This window comes from Gnatocerus cornutus, chromosome 9 (genome assembly GCF_029298725.1).
Source record: "Gnatocerus cornutus isolate USDA-ARS CGAHR chromosome 9, icGnaCorn1.1, whole genome shotgun sequence".
Taxonomy (NCBI): domain Eukaryota; kingdom Metazoa; phylum Arthropoda; class Insecta; order Coleoptera; family Tenebrionidae; genus Gnatocerus; species Gnatocerus cornutus.
The window spans coordinates 6,902,946-6,919,400 of NC_142241.1; the positions used below are offsets into that span (position 1 = coordinate 6,902,946).

The 16,455-nt window shown below is 32.4% G+C and overlaps 1 protein-coding gene across 3 annotated transcripts in view; it reads left to right on the forward strand.

Annotated features, from left to right (window-relative positions):
• Epac (Exchange protein directly activated by cAMP) overlaps positions 1 to 16,455 on the forward strand; it is a 52,534-nt gene that overhangs the window by 27,625 nt on the left and 8,454 nt on the right. Inside the window, exons 1-3 of one of the 3 annotated variants that reach the window (XM_088044992.1) lie at positions 4,643 to 5,177; positions 9,687 to 9,833; positions 11,314 to 11,365. In XM_088044992.1, the coding sequence (XP_087901118.1) occupies positions 5,133 to 5,177; positions 9,687 to 9,833; positions 11,314 to 11,365 (244 nt within the window). In that variant the 5' untranslated portion in view covers positions 4,643 to 5,132. Of the gene's footprint in view, positions 1 to 4,642; positions 5,178 to 5,499; positions 5,618 to 9,686; positions 9,834 to 11,313; positions 11,366 to 16,455 lie in introns of those variants that run through there. The other 2 variants (XM_088044993.1, XM_088044991.1) reach the window with 2 other exon arrangements.

Genomic DNA, 16,455 nt, shown 5'->3' on the forward strand with positions numbered 1-16,455 from the left:
GTTACATTTGTTAAATTGTCAACAATTGCAGTTTACTAGATATTTTATCACTTTATGTTTTTCAATTATTATATTTTGCGATTACTACAAAAAACTTGACAGTTGCTTGTGGAGTCATCTATTTAACAAAATTGACGTGTATCCGCTACAGGTATCTAACTTATCCTTTTTAAATTCTCCTGATTTTTTAAATTGCTCCTTTGTAAATTGGAAAATTCTCTCCTAGAAAAATGACGTATAGATGAATGCAGTATTTTCAATAAAACCAAAGATTAGGGAAGGAAATCTAAATATTATGGGAAATATTTTTCTTGAAAGCAATAAATATTATGTTTTCGAAATTTCCTTTTCTCCTCCAATACTTCAAAAATCCCTAAATTCTGGGAAAATCCCGAATCAAACGTGATATAATTGAATAATTGAATAATTGGTTTTAATTTTGCTATAGTTGGGATAACTGTATAAGTACAATTGTATCAATTTGTGTAGTTTTGGACGCCAATGACCTTCAAAAATAATAAAGGTAAACCAATTAAGTAAAGTTAGAACAAAAATTTACAGAAACACATTTGAATTTAATTAATCTTGAATTGTTGGTTTGAATACGGTGTTACCAATTTATTTCTCTTCTGATAAAATTTCCCTGAAAAAGTAAATGACGTTTCAAATTCATACGAAAAGTTAAAACAGATAACTATTAATTATTGTCGGCCTTCAAAATTTTATGCTTCATACATCTGAAAAATACTTTGAAAATGCCCGAAACCTTTCGTCACTTTCCTCGCATATCCAAAAGAACATTTTCCAGCCTAGTGAAACAAATAACTATTTACTGCTTCTAAATTTGTTGCATATTTGGCAGAGTATCATGATCGTATTTTCCGCCATTTAACCATAATTTACGTCTTGCACTGGCAAGCATTATTTTCCATTTTAGATAATATCGATTCAGACCTTAAACAACGAATTATGGGCTATGCCTCTATAGACACTAAGTACAACGTATGAACAATTAACAAGCAAGCAGAGTGGTATTACATCGATTTAAACAACGAAGTTTCGATGTTGTACCACCGCATCTTGCAACAAACATGTTTCCTGTTTCCTCTATCTCTACACATTTGAAAAAAAAATAGAACTAAACTGAAATTAACAGGAGGAATTATTGTAACTTGTGAACAATTTGGATGATTTTGCAACCTCGAAAACAAGTTAGATGAGGAGTTGAGCAACTACGTGCACGAATCCTGCATAATTGGTAATTTGTTTGCGAAGTTTTTTGGCTAAACAGTAGTTATGACTAAAGGATTACTTAGTTGATTTAAACGGCGGCCTCGGCAGAGGATTAAAAGGGAATATTACTCAAATCCTGTTATATTAAAGACATATATCTTCCAAGTCCTAGACTCCCTTGAATTGTGGAGATTATGACACACAGGGAACTTACTCCAACGCCTCCGAATAATTGATAAATCGGAAAATTTATTGACAATTTGGTTTAATTAAAGTTTAATGAATTTCCCTACAATTATGATGATGTAAATAGGATTACCCGTATGAATTATTCTGATTATGATCAATTTGTGTACTCATCCGCGTATATCAATTCCAATTAAAAACTGGAAGGCATGCAACCAAATATACACCTTTTTGTTTTGTAAATAACACACTCCCTGAAATATTCCGCGTTTTTCCGCAAATTTTGCTAATTACTACTACGAAACAAATTACGAATTTAATCCCACGAGGAAATAATTCAAATCTCTTGTTTTTTACGCTTCTACAAACCCCAGTTTTAACCGAGTTTTTAATCAAAGAAACCTTTACAAAAAACGTAAAAATTGCCTTTATTTACATACGGTCGGGGCAAACAAATTAAACGTGACTTACTCCGCTGAAAAATTGATTGACTTGAAAATGAACTCGTTCCGACGTTAAACACATGTGATGGGTGAAAAAGTAGAGCAAACTCTTTAATAAATCAATAGTGCATTCATCACCTTCGAATTTCGTTTAGAATTATTAGTTTATAATTTGTACAAACTATTGATTTTATTTCAGGAACTAGTCGAGTCAAGTAAATACAGTAAAGGTTCGTTTAATAAAGTTTCCATGGTTTTGTGGTGATTTGTTTGAGCGGTGAGAGCCACAGAAACTAATTTTAGCTCTGATTTTCTATTTATCGTCTGAACACGAGATGGAATTAAAATATCCGTGATGAAGTGAAAATTGGATATTTGTGGTGCGTTTGAAATTTCCACTTTGATTTCACACGTTTAAGGAGCAAAACAACGCCACGGGAATAATCCTGAAATTGGAAAAATAGACACTCTCGATGCACTTCATATTTTCCTCTCAACTTAATCCTAAAATTTCATTCAAAGACTGCAGTCTCTTTGTGAGAACTGGTCGAAAATAGTTTAGCCTTTGAGTTGAAAAGTCTGTAATGCTGTAGTTTTCATAGATTATTGTAGCCTTGTGTTGTTCTTAAAGGATACATTTTTCATGCAGCACAAATCCAACGTCTAAAAATATACGATATCCTCTTATTTGTATGCATACCCGGTGGTATGAATTTTTCGTTTGGTATCGGAGGACTTGGATTACGTATTTAGTCGTTTTGTGGCCTCATATCTCACAAAAGTTTCACTCACAACTCCACAAACTGTAGAGAATACAATGACCAACTCTGCCTTTCAAAACGCATTGCTATTTGTGGGTTGATTATTCGAACGGAAAATTGGACATGAGTTCATATTTGGTTCTATGACGGAATGGTGGATGCGCCACGTCAAGATGAACCATAATTCCCATAATTGTTGAATGTATTTGAATGAATGTTAAATAAGTAACTGGGCAGAAAATAAACTGAGCTGTTTTCTCTATTTCAAACCCAAAGAAACAACAATTTTCACACATCAAGAAATAAAAAGTTATTTTTAAGAAGTTTTTGGACACAAAAAGATCGCTGCATTTGATTGTACCCTACAGCAATCAAAAGAGGAGCTCAAAATCTATGAGTATTTCAGAAGTTTTCGGTAATAAAATGAAAACTGACATTTTGTAGTCTAGTGAATCCAAAAAAAAAATTTCTTATAATTTTAAAAAATCGTTTTTCAAATTTGCGCCATCATTTTTTAAAATTTCAATTTTTTCAAAAAAATTACGTACGTAAATCTTAAATTTGGTTGATATCACGCATATTTGCGTAACAAACTGAAGTTATTGGTGCTCATTCTACACAGAATTTAACACCTGTGGTTAAAAGATAAAAAACAAAACATCAATATTTTTCATAAATAAAATAAAATTTTGAAAATTAAGATAAGATAAGAAAACACATCATTTCTAATCCGAGAAAAACGATAGCGCAAATTTCGCCTTTTTATTTGTGCGAATTTCCAAAATATCAGCCGAATTTTTGGAATTCACATTTTTTTACATTAACCTGCAATTTCAATCGCTTCTAATTATTTGTTATCCTAGGTAATTTCTAAAAACAGATAATAAGTCCCAATTGCATTACATTTACATAAAACATGAGTTAATATTTGTCCCTAGAAATACGATGGAAATGGTGGATGCGCCGTATCAAGTAGGACCTTAAAATTTCCATAATTATTGTTGAAAGTATTTTAATGAATGTTAGATGAGTTGCTGGACAGAATCTAAATATGAACTGAGCTGCGTTCTCAATTTCAAACTCAAAGGAACAACAAACAAGCCGAGTAAAAAAGTCTCGTAGGATTGCAAAAAAAGAATGTAAATAATGCAATGGATTTACTGTAAATTTCAGATGTTTGAGTTCGCTTGGAAATAAAGGAGAAAATTTTAAATTTAATGAAAATGTATTTTGTCTGTTGACTTGAAAAATTCACTTTAATTCTCTCATAAGTTGATATTTACAGGAACTGTAAAATTCCCTAACAATTCTTTTGAATTTTAAACCAACCCGGCAAGGAAAATAATAAAAAACTGCATAATTGCTTGTTTTCACACATGTACGGCTCTTATATTTTTACAAGAACCGCGACTAGCACAGAATGAAAAACCAACAGTTAGAACCAATTTAACCATTGCAATAAACTCCGTTTTATGTTTTCACCAGCAAAGCTTAAACTAAATTGAATCGTCTACTCTATCCAATCATGCAGTTTAGTTCAACCTTTGAAGGGATAATTGTTAAGTGTTATCCAGGCAACAACCAGCGGCGACCTAGACAAATTCTAGACAACACAGCCCGACCCGCATGCATTTACTGAATTAACCGAGTTATCGCTTTGAATCACAAATTACTTCCTTCGCAGGATCGTAGGAAGAGGAAGTTATTAATTAAAAAGTAAAATTTAAACGCTCAGAATCAATCATTTGTCTTCATTTTTCACGGGGTATTTCTGGAGGAGTTTATTTATTCGAGGAGTAAAGTTTAGAAAGTGCATCGAAGATGTTGGAGTTAGTATTTCGCCGCGTTATTGTTATTCCAGCGTATTAATCTAAGATCACGTTTCGTAACTTATTACACATTGTATATCAGCTGTCGCTTTCAAAACATCACTGTTTCTCATCATGGCACCGATGAAGACCTCATTCCTCTTATAACAACAATGAGTTCTCACCAACATAGGTAGCACGATGATCTTCCTGCAATATTCCTGCTTAATTCTGCTCAGTATAGTAGCAAGTCGTGCGCGTTTATAACACTCTATTTAGATAATACACATCGTCTGTTTATTTACCCGTGATAATAAAAACGCTTTAGTGAATACATTTTTCCTAAATTAAACACAAGTGCTGTTGAAATAATCCGTTTTTCCGGTCGCTCGATTGATTCTATGGCCATAAATTTATTGTTACTAAATTAATAATGGCTCGTGCTAATTTCATATAGACCTTCCATTACCAGCTAATTTTACTCCAACAACAGACATTGTCATGAAAATCTGGTTATAAATAGAGACCTGATTTTAATTCAGAGATACGATAGGGCTAAAGCCGAAACGGACGTGAATTAGAATAACCACTTCTGTTATCTTTATTATCTCTTCATCGTTTCATTGATTAAACAGTGACCGTCTGTTTACACGAGTTGCATTAAAGTTTGTTGCGAGAGCTTAAGATGGTGAGTTTGTAAAATGTGGAACAAAAAGGGGCTCTACAGGATACAACGGAACAAAAAGGTAGTTTATGAATTACGCTTGTCACAGGTGTTACGAGTTTCTTATTTAATTTCTCATAACACCTGGGAATTTTACACAGTTTTATTACATTCTGCACATGTTTGGTTATATAATAACCGCGCTATTGTTTTTTACAATGATACAGTAACTGTAAATTTATATTCCTCTTTGTTAATGTAATTTATTCAAATTAATAATGTGAACATTTCAAATAACAACTCTACGGTACATCTCAGACTTTGGTCAACCTTGACCAGATTTGGAGATAAAGTTTTTGTGTAGAAAACGTGTATGTCGGAATTTATCATCATAAATATTTTAATTTTAAAACGCAGGTTTCATCAGAAATGGAATACTGATGAAACCAGATGTGTCTCATCGATCGTAAGTGGTAATTTATTATGCTCAAAATACGGGCTTCTACCTTGATAAGTTTAAAGGTAAGAGTCAAGTTTATAAATTGAAAAGTCAAACACCTAGACCGATGTTATTTGGTTCAGTTTGGGAAATTACTCATTTTCGAATTCTCCTTCATGTTTTTCTAAGTACCTACACAAAACGCAACGGAAATTTTATTAGAGATAGCCCTTTTTAAAATTTCTAATGCAACGAGTGAGAAGAGTTTGTAGCAATTTAGTTGAATTTGAAGAATCTATGGCCATGAGAAGAGTTCGGCGAAGTAACACATTCTAATTTCATTTTTTTTTGGCACGAAAAATTTGTCAAATCTGCTTGTATGCTACATCAGTCGAAAGAACAACGCAAAATCTATAAGTTGGCCAAATCTGACCTCTATGGCTCAAGTATTTTAGAAGTTAAAGAAAAAAAACTGATCAAATTTATCTCTAATTGATTCTACGACAATTTTAAAAGAAGATTTGGATTTTGCATTATATTCAGCGTAAGCAAAAACTAAACCCATTAGATTTACGCTAAAAATAAACGAAAAATTGACATCAATGACAGAAATAGTGATCATTTTAAAGATTTTTTGGACGCGAAAAAGTTGTCAAATCTGCTTGTATTCTATGTCAGTCAACAGCGCAGTTGAAAATCTATAGATGGGCCAATTCTGATCTTTATGGTTTAGATATTTTAGAAGTCGAAGAAAAAAAACAAAAATATTTTTTTAGGCTATTGAATCAGAATTTGTATTCCTAAATACAAGAAAAATAATAGCACAAACCGTATTTTTCTAGATCTGGAGACATAAAATTTCTGAGAAAAATTTAAAACATACATATTTTGAGACTAAGAAACTAGAACTATTTTGAAACTATTTTGAATCTAAGAAAAATCTAGAGAACCGGAGAACCTCAAATCAAAAAAAATGCAAAACATATAAAATGTTGCAAATCCAATGAAAATCGAAATAGAATTTGACGAAAATCCAAAAAGAATTTAAAGAAAATTTAAACGGCCTAAAGAAAAGGTATGAATAACTTTCCGAAGTCTAAACTAATCTGGAAAACCTAGAAAATAGATCTAAAATGTCTGAGAAAAGTTTAAAGAATATCTTGAGATTCTAATAGAATTTAGAAAATTCAAGAAAAATTTAAAATCTAAAAGAGAACCTAAAATTTAAAAGGATACTAAAGAATATATGCCGAAAATCTTGAAAATACAATGAAAATTAAAACGGACTTTTAGGAAAATACAACGAAAATTAAATCATAATTTTGCAGATGATGGAAAAAACTAAAAAATTAATATAAAAATATCCGAGTATCCGAGGAAAATAGAAAATACATTAGAAAATCTAAGAAGAATCTAAAGTAAATTTAAAAAATTTAAGAAAAATCTAAGGAATCTAAAAATTTAAATAAGTTCTTAAAAAATTAATTAATGAATTTATTGAAATAAAAAATACGGAGAATATAAAATGTAAAGATCACAAAAGATTTCAGTATTATAATTTTCTGTTGCCTAATCTCAAAACCTTGGCATAATAGATTGCAAATCTGAATTTAGAAGCCCAAAATTAAACAAAATTTATTGTTCGCACAAAACCGAAATTGTTTGAAACTAGTGCTATTTTCCACTTCAGCTGAACATGTTTTGTCAAGTTGAGCAAACAATTACAGCAAAGTCAATAATAGAATTACCGCCAACATGACCAACTTTTCCCAGGTGTGACTGACTTTTTTCGCCTTTACCAATTATACCCTCATTATCCTAATATTACACGGATCACGTAGCCGCTGTCTGTTAAAGTTGGTTTCAGATGCGAAAGTGGTCCTTCCATGCACCTGCTTCCACATCGCCAAACAAAATGTTGCTTTAAGCCAATAAAAAGCCATATGTGGCAGATAGACAATTTAAGTAGCTTCACCCTCACGTCTCAGTGTCAGTTTGATCCTTTTTAGAGGACTTTTTAGCGCCACTGGTAAAACATCGGCATTTTATATAGAATTCCCCAGCCAAATTCTGATTTAACTGAAAGCAACAAGTTCGTTATCTAGAGTCATGTCAGCGGAAGTTCCAACAAGTTCGGAACACTTTAAATCCTCTTAAACTCTCTTTTTGACTCATTGTCTACAAACGAATAAAATTCCTGTCAACAAGCTTGTTACAACTTTAATTTGTTTATAAGATATAAGCGGATAAGATAATGGTGTGGTTTAAATAAAATCGGATTATTGGAGGATTTATAGTGAAATTGGCTGGCTGCGCCCCAAAGCAGGCTTTACTAACAATTTTTCCTCAAATCCTCGTACTCGCTTTTCCACGAGATATTTCGACTAATTGATTGAAATTGTCTGTCGAACATCATATTGTGTGAACACCAAAACCAAATCTGCACATCACACATCACGTGAAAAATCAATTCATCACATGTGCACATTGAATGTTCATGGAAATGTTTTATCGACATGCAAATTTCATTTCTACTGGGATTTCAAGTTAGCAACGGTGCTCTAAAAAGAATATTCACTGTGTGGTACTAAAATACTCGAATTTCGTGTTGTTTCGTGAATTTCAGCCCGGGGCATATAAATATGTAAATAGCAATTACGTCGAACGATGATTACTCTGCTGCGTTGTAAGACTAATTTGATATTCGTTTGATTAATATTCAGTGGATGCAAGTTGTGGCAGAAGTGAGATCAAAAATTCAGTGTCATTTTTCACTGTTAAGCCTTAAGAGGTAATCATCTATTCCGAGGAGTACATATTTAATCGCAGAGCTTCATATGTTCTAATTTAATTTCGCATTTCCTCCGGGGAAGTTATGAAGCTAAATTGTAGTTGCGTTCGAAGGTTACCAACTGACCCAGAAATGAAATATCTTCATTATTAAATAACGCTAGGAATAGTGCTTAGCACAACAAAAATGCTCCTGATGCTATTTTAGACAATTATTAAAACAACCACATCGGATTTGTTTCTAAAATCCGGAACTCCGGAAATCTCATCACGGAAATAACGGTAAAAGAAAAACCCTGGGAAATCCACAGTTTTCCCTGTTTGTATTCAAAAAAAGATATTAATTTCGAACCCCGCTTGGCTGGAAACTTTGTTATTTGTAGTGGATCTTCCACAACTTTCTTTCTTTGTGCTTTAAAAAACGAGAAATCAATTCTTTGTGTTTCCCCCTATCAAAATATTGTGATATTGCAGTGAAAACACCGCAACGTCTGCATAAAACTGTCGAAAAGCTCATTTTCTAGGATTACGTGGAAAGGAAAGCACCTCAAAACCACGACGCTGTCAATATATTTACCTAAAAAAATTAGATTTCTTTGACATTTCAAATTCAGATTTTCTTGTTTTGACGATGCGGAGCGAAAGCTTAATTAAAGAGAACGGCGTGTTTAGATTTATAAAGCACGAACGTCTGCAAAAACAATGAAATATCATTAAGATGCAGATTCGGTTGGTGGAGTCAGCATTGTGTGGAAATTATCGAACAAATATTCGAATTAAACTTTTCCAGGGAGTTGGACGTCGATTTTCTTGACCATGGTAAATATTTCAAATTCCCTAGACACTCCGACTTGTATTACACAGGATTTATAGAAATGGGGGTCGAACTCTGCAGTCGTAATAACGAAATAGAACTGAAACTACTGGGGGATTGCGGGTTTTTACATCGGAAGTTAATTGTGTCGCTGCGAGCTAAACCCAAATCAGTTCATATTTCCGCAGGATGATAATTACAATTTTAATTTTAATATCTCGACAATTGCGTTGTTTTCGCGAATTATGGTGGAGGCGCCGGACCCACAATCCCGGACTTTTTCTTCCACCTGGAATCCAATAAATGTCGAGGAAATTATCCTTAAATAAATTATTTTCAAAACTCAAAGCCTTTCACCGTTCATTTCCTTTTCACGCTCTTAATTTAAATTTCCTCCAGCTCCCATCAACGCAATAACCAAATAAATCGATTTAATTAGCACGTCGATGAGAATTTCCACATCTGTTTAAAATGAAATCAACTTCACCTCAATTAGCCACCTTTTGAGGTGAAAATTCTCCTTTCATCATATTGAAAAATTGTTCCAGGTACCTGTGACGTTATGTACGCTGGGGGTTGGCGCAACTTTCGGCGAATCAATCCTTCAGGATCTGCCGAGGGATACAACGGTCGTTACGCAAACAACGTGCGAATTGCTGAGGGTAGAACAGCACGATTTTAAACTTATATGGGAGGTAAGGAAAGTGTTGTAGTTTTGTAAAATGAAACAATTTTGTTAATACTAGAAAGTTATTGTGCTTCAAACATGCTAAAACGATGTTTAATATGGGTGCATCTATGCAACTAGGATATGTATAAAAGTAATTGCTTTAATTTCGGTTTACGGAAGGTTTTTTGATGTTTATAGTGGTGTTGCTGTAAAGTTGAAATTACATTTTTTATGGGCACTGCCGGAAATGAAAAGGAAGTTATTACAAATGTTTCGAATTTCTACTTACACATTTGAAACAAAATATTCTTCGTTGGAACATACAAACAGTTTAAAGACTTTGACTGTCGCGATCCAATCAGACGCTGTTTTATAGTCATCAATAAAGTTCCTTTCAAAAGAAAAAAAAATCTTAATTCTGTATTTTAACAAGAGTAGACCTTGCACAAACTCGATCTTTAATGAAATTCCTAACTTTCTCCGGGATTTCGCTTTGTTCTTGGATTTAGTTGCTTAAGCAAATTAAAATTTTATTGGAACTACAGGCGATCAGGAGCGATTGCTTCAGATGTTCCTGATGGAATGTTGAAGAATCTTTGGAGATGTCAAAGTTTGTTAATGCAATATTGATATCAATCAATAATAATTCCGGAAAAAATGCATCTTTTATCTGTCGCTCCGGAGATATGATGTACCAAAATAAATTTACATTGTAAATTAAGCAAAATATGGAAAATTAGGCCTCTGTAGAATAATTAAAGCTTTCATTTACTAAAAAATCATCAAAAAAAATCTGCTCTCGAAATATTTTGTTATAACTTTTGCATTGCAATTTCCATAAGAAAAATACGGCTGGAATGGGGAATTAGGAGGTTAAATTCAACTATTTATTTTCTCACGTACCTCAATTGCATTTTTATTCAGGAAACAGCATCACTACACATTCTAATTTAAACTTATAGTCCCAACTTTGTTAGCCCCAAGAAAGAAAAAGCCTCTCAGCTCCAAACAAAAAACAAAATTCCCTGAAGTAATTTGTGTCCCTTCTAAATTTGGTCCGCGGTTAACTAATTAATTAACTTGAATATTTATAGCTCTGAAAGTTAAAGTTTGTCGTTCTGCTTATGAAAGCCATAATAGCAAAGTTACTTAATGACATAAATCGGTTTAAAGAAGGCTCAACTAAAGTTAATTAGATTAAGTTTCACGCCGCTTTTTTCACTCCCACTTTCGTAATTTTGGGCTTAAATGTAAAAATATTTGTTTTTGTGATAATAGCAAGGCCAGGATACTTTTATCTGTGGTAATGTCGAATAATTTATATCTTATCAGATCGTTATTATTGTGAACATATAACAAATAAAGAATGGCTATAACGTGTGGCCAATTTCCACAGAAACTATCGGGTTCTGCATAATTTACAGCCAAAGGTCGACGTTAAAATAATTACAGCACCCGTTTGGATGTGTCTGGATTTATAAATGTGGTCCCTTTCCTGTTTACAGAAAAACAAAGAGTTGATGAACGACTTGGTCTCCAACTGTAAGCTCAAAAATGGTAAGTACCACCATATTTATTTATTATTAATTGAGTTATCTAAATAAGATTGATGTGACAAGAGTGTGAAATTAATCAATCAACTTGTCATCATCCCATTCTCTGATTTATCCAATCGATTTTGTATGGTCACGAACTGAAACGAAGGAGTGTTTCCGCGTGAGTCAATAACTCGAAAGAATGACCAAAAAGTGCACCAGAGCACAATGAATCAATAGCAATGTGCTTCCAAACACGTGCCTTGATGTTAAATAAATAACAAACCAAAGATACTGTGCCAAAAAATTTAGTCGCAATTACGTTGCGTCACTGTTAATTCGGCTGACGTCGTCGAATCCTTGCAGGAGCAGCATTCATTACATTCCCACTCAAACAAATAACTTTATTGTGTTACGTGCGTGACTAGCGTAAGGGAAGTTCGAGAGATGTGGGGGTGACTTATGACTAATTCGCTGAGCAACCCCCACACTATGACGAAGCTCGAACTAATTAGTTTCATCATCCGATAAAATTCAACCCCGTAACCATCATGAACCAGTTACGTTCAGTTTCTAGGTGGAGTTTTACGTGTCGTGCTCGTCGATATTCGCGAATTTCGGCAGTGCTAACGCAATAAATTCGTTTCTGTAATTGGGAAAAGACAAAACGTTCGGGAAAAGGTAATGTTGTGGTTTTATGGTTTTAAACTTTAATATGACACCTCTCCTCTTTATGTGGCTATAACTTTTATCAGTTTTATCGCTAGTTTGTGAATAAATAGGGAGAGGAATTTTATGGGAAATTTACAATGATCTGCCACCGCGAAATTGTGAGTGTTGGAGAAAATTGTCACTTTAACTTAAGGTGAACCAATAATTTTGAAAGAAAACTCATTAGAGAATGACTGCACAAAGCTCGTTACATTTGTCACAAAACGAATTTACTCCGCAAACTAAGAAAGTCTGGATGTCTGAGATAAAAGTGACGTTAAATAATGAAGTTAAAAAAAGTGATTAATGTCGCAAAACCTAATATCAGGAGACATCCCGGAAGCTCTGATATTATCTGAATTAGGGACTGCTATTTTAGTGCATTAGCGAAAGAAATTATTTTTGCAAAAAGCGGCATTACACCCGGCGCATCCACCATTTGTGTACATTCGATATTATTTGTCTTAAACCTTGAAACTTCCCAACAAAATTTCTCTTCACGCTGAAATAAATTATTTGTCTAATTCAGAAAATCATCCGTCAAATTTACAGCGCCTGCAAACTTAAACGGGGATTTAATTCCACTGCAAATATAAAAATAACCGGAAATTATACAAACGAAACCCGGAAATTAAACTATCATTCAACCATTTTCCACGTAAAAAATTTTAATAAAAAGACTAGCGACTCCCAAAACCATTTATTAACAATAAAATTCCATAAGCTACACGTCAGCCGCTCGGTATCAGCATGTTCCTTTTTTAATCTCCCACGTTCGAATATTTTATGAGAAAGTTATTAAGGGTCTACGAGCCTGCCCGAAAATTTCGTGTTTGAAAAGTATGCAACTTTAACAACACCTTTGATTGACAGCTGCCAAAAGGGATTACCGAGGATTTGGTAATGAGGGAATCATAAACTTTATGGAAGGTCGCTTGACCTGCACATTTCCTAAGAAACCCAGCGGTTGGAACAATAAATTCGTGTTGGACGAAAGATGAGTTAAAATATCAGGATTTGAGTTTCTCTGCGTTTTGAGCTTGTGAAATTTCTGCTTCTAGTAGACAAAAATTTTACGGGCGTAATTTTTTTTCAATTAATGGAAAATGTATGTATAAAATCCCCAAATTTCCAGTTCCCATAGTACGTAATGGAAGAATGTTTTTTTTAATTGAAAAATGTAATTTTCGTAAATGTGATCCAAAATTTTTCCTCACTGGTCGCCGGGGAAATTTTAAAATTACATATTATTTTAATATTTTTATTTGAGAAAAACGCATTTAATTTTTTTTAACCAAACCTTTTACCTGACACATGAGTTTTTGGACCTTTTAGACTCTGTTGTTTTCTGTGATTTAAAAGTTAACTCTTCATAATAATACATCTCACTAATCAATAAAAATACTTCCCTAATTAATATTTTTTAAGCCAGAACCACTCAGGAAAAGCAAAATTGGCGTTTAATGTTATTATGCAAAAAAACTATTTTTTAAAAAATCTGAATCCACTTGTGTCTTTAATTGTACGAATTTTACACAATGATCCTCGTCTCTAATCTTACCTGCTACCGGTGGATTTTATAGGTTACCAATAAGACAATTAGCTTTCAAATATGTCGAAGCTAACACCACAATTTTCATTTCAAGAAAAGACTGTAAAACCCAAAACCTATAAATAAATACCTTGAAAAAATATTTAAATTCTTTCAATTTTTGGATACTTGTGTTTTTGACTGGGCTCGACTTGTAAATCAATGTACTTTTTTAAATTTCTAGAGTTTTATCGATTAAAGTTCAATGTTGTTTTTTGATGTTTTGCTAGAAATACGGGTTTTTGTTGAAAAAAATGCATAGAAAATAGGAAAATGACTAAGAAAACTAGGCATAATAATCTGAGTTAGAATATATCATATATAAATACTTATTATATAAATATATACTTATTGTTTCAACATATAGTGTATTAACTTAAAAAAATGTATGTTTGAATAAAAAATAAGTACCTTCAACTTTTAACTTTTTTAAAAACAAGGGAAAGTCTGAAAAATATACTTGAAAAGGTAAAATCTCTAATTTTGAGTGTTTTTGAAAGGGAAATTCGCTTCGCTCATGGAGATTTTGTCCGAAATTTGTTTGAACGAAACCGTATTCATTTTTGTTCTGAAGTAGCCCAACAGAAAAAACAGGGTAAAAAGACGAATTTTAAGTATTTTTAAATGGTAACTTTTCTTGGCCGAAACCGTATTCACGTTTGATAAAACAAGATATATTTCTTAAAATTTTGACTTTTTTAAAAAGGGTGACTTCGAAAAACCGAGCGAATTCTTTAAAAATTTTAACTTTTTAAAAACTTTTGAAAACCAGAGTAAAAGCATTAAAAACAAAGTGTTCTGAGAGGGCCTACTAGTACAAAATTCAAAACAGGGTAAAATCTTTGAAAACAGGACAAAAGACGAATTTTAAGTATATTTAAATTGTAACTTTTCTTGGCCGAAACCATATTCATATGTGTGCTGAAGTGGCTCCATAGAAAAACTGAGCAAAAAAGGCAAATTTTATCTTTTAATTAAGAAGACTGTTAAAATAGGACTAAACTGCTTAAAAAACAAAGTATTTCGAAAAACCGGGCAATTTCTTTAAAAAATTTAACTTTTTAAAAGCTACTTTGAAAACCAGGCCAAAACCGTATTCATTTTTGTTCTGAAGTAGTCCAACAGAAAAACAGGGTAAAAAGACGAATTTTAAGTGTTTTTGAAAGAGAAATTTGTTTGGACCAAACCGTATTCTTGTTTGAAAAAACGGTGTATTTTCCTTGGAATGTTGACTTTTTAAAAAAAGGGTGACTTCGAAAAACCGGTCAAATTCTTTAAAAACTTTAACTTTTCAAGTTAGTTTGAAAACCAGGCTAAAAGCATTAAAAATGTGTTGTGTTCTGAGGGGGCCTACTAGTACAAAATTCAAAACAGAGTAAAATCTTTGAAAACAAGGTAAAATTCCTAATTTTAAATGTTTTTAAAAGGGAAATTTGTTTGTACGAAACCGTATTCACGTTTGATAAAACAGGATATACTTCTTAAAATTTTGACTTTTTTAAAAAAGAGTTGGAAAAACCGGACAAATTCTTTAAAAAATGTTAATTTTAAAATATACTTTAAAAACGGGAGTCTTTTCACGATTTTTCTGCTTTTCTGTTAACCCTTGAAAATCGGGGTGTTTTTCTTAAAAAGTAGCTGTGTTCTCAAGGGGCCATCTTAGTAGTTTAATTATACGAATTTTAAAAGCAATTAAAAATGTATTTCGGAAAACCTATAAATAAATATCTTGAAAAAATATTTAAATTCTTTCAATCTTTGGATACTTGTGTTTTTGACTGTGCTCGACTTGTAAATCAATGTACCTACTTTTTTAAATTTCTAGAGTTTTGTCGATTAAAGTTGGTCAGTTGCTTTTATCAAACTTGCACGTCAGCAGTTTTTGACAAAATTTGGTGTTTGGGAATAAATTGTGTTTTTGATAATTTTTATCAACACCAAGATTTGAGCCAACAATTTTATTAAAAAACGGTGATGAAAAATATTAGGAATAGTTCCGAAAGTAAAAATGTAAGTAGCGGTTTTAAGTCAGAATTATCGGATAAAGTTTTTGAAATAGAAAATGTTCCCAATAATACACATTTTATAATTGCGGAAAAAAGGTCTTCTAATTTCAAACTGGAAAATACGAAATGTAAAATTAATGCGTAAATAACAAAATTTTGTGTGAAAAACAGTGAATTATACCGAGTCCGGCAACAGTAATAATCACCCTCAAAATCGTTTTTAGTTTCAAAAATAAATATTTGCAATTTTGCATTCGCTTTATCAAGCTTAACAATCTAACGCAAAAATTTGCGATGCGTTAGAAGAGTAATTTTTAGCGATGTTTGAGTTTTTGCGTAAATACTCGCGAATTGTTTTTTTAACATAACTGTGACCAGCTTCATCTTAAATTTAATGTAACTGAGCATAAATTGCTGTTTTAACAAGTTAGTTTTTAAAACTATGACGGACAGTGGCAAACTACATCAATTTTTTACAAGTCACTTCAATTTTGATTAACGTTGATTGTTGCACCTTTTGGACACTAAATAGAAATAGTTAATTATTTACATTGAAAAATAAGAACTTAGGGCCCGATTTTAAATCAGTGGCGTAAAATTGCGTTGTCGCAGTTGAAGATACCTTTGCTCCCTACCATCGCTAAAGAATTATTTACAATGTCAGGATTAATATGAAGGTTTACTGCCTTAATTACTTAAATATTTTTAACACATTTATATTAAAATATATATATATATATTGAATGGTTCCAAAAACCCTCACAAATAGATAAAAATTACACTTTTAAGGCGTCGCGACGCCAA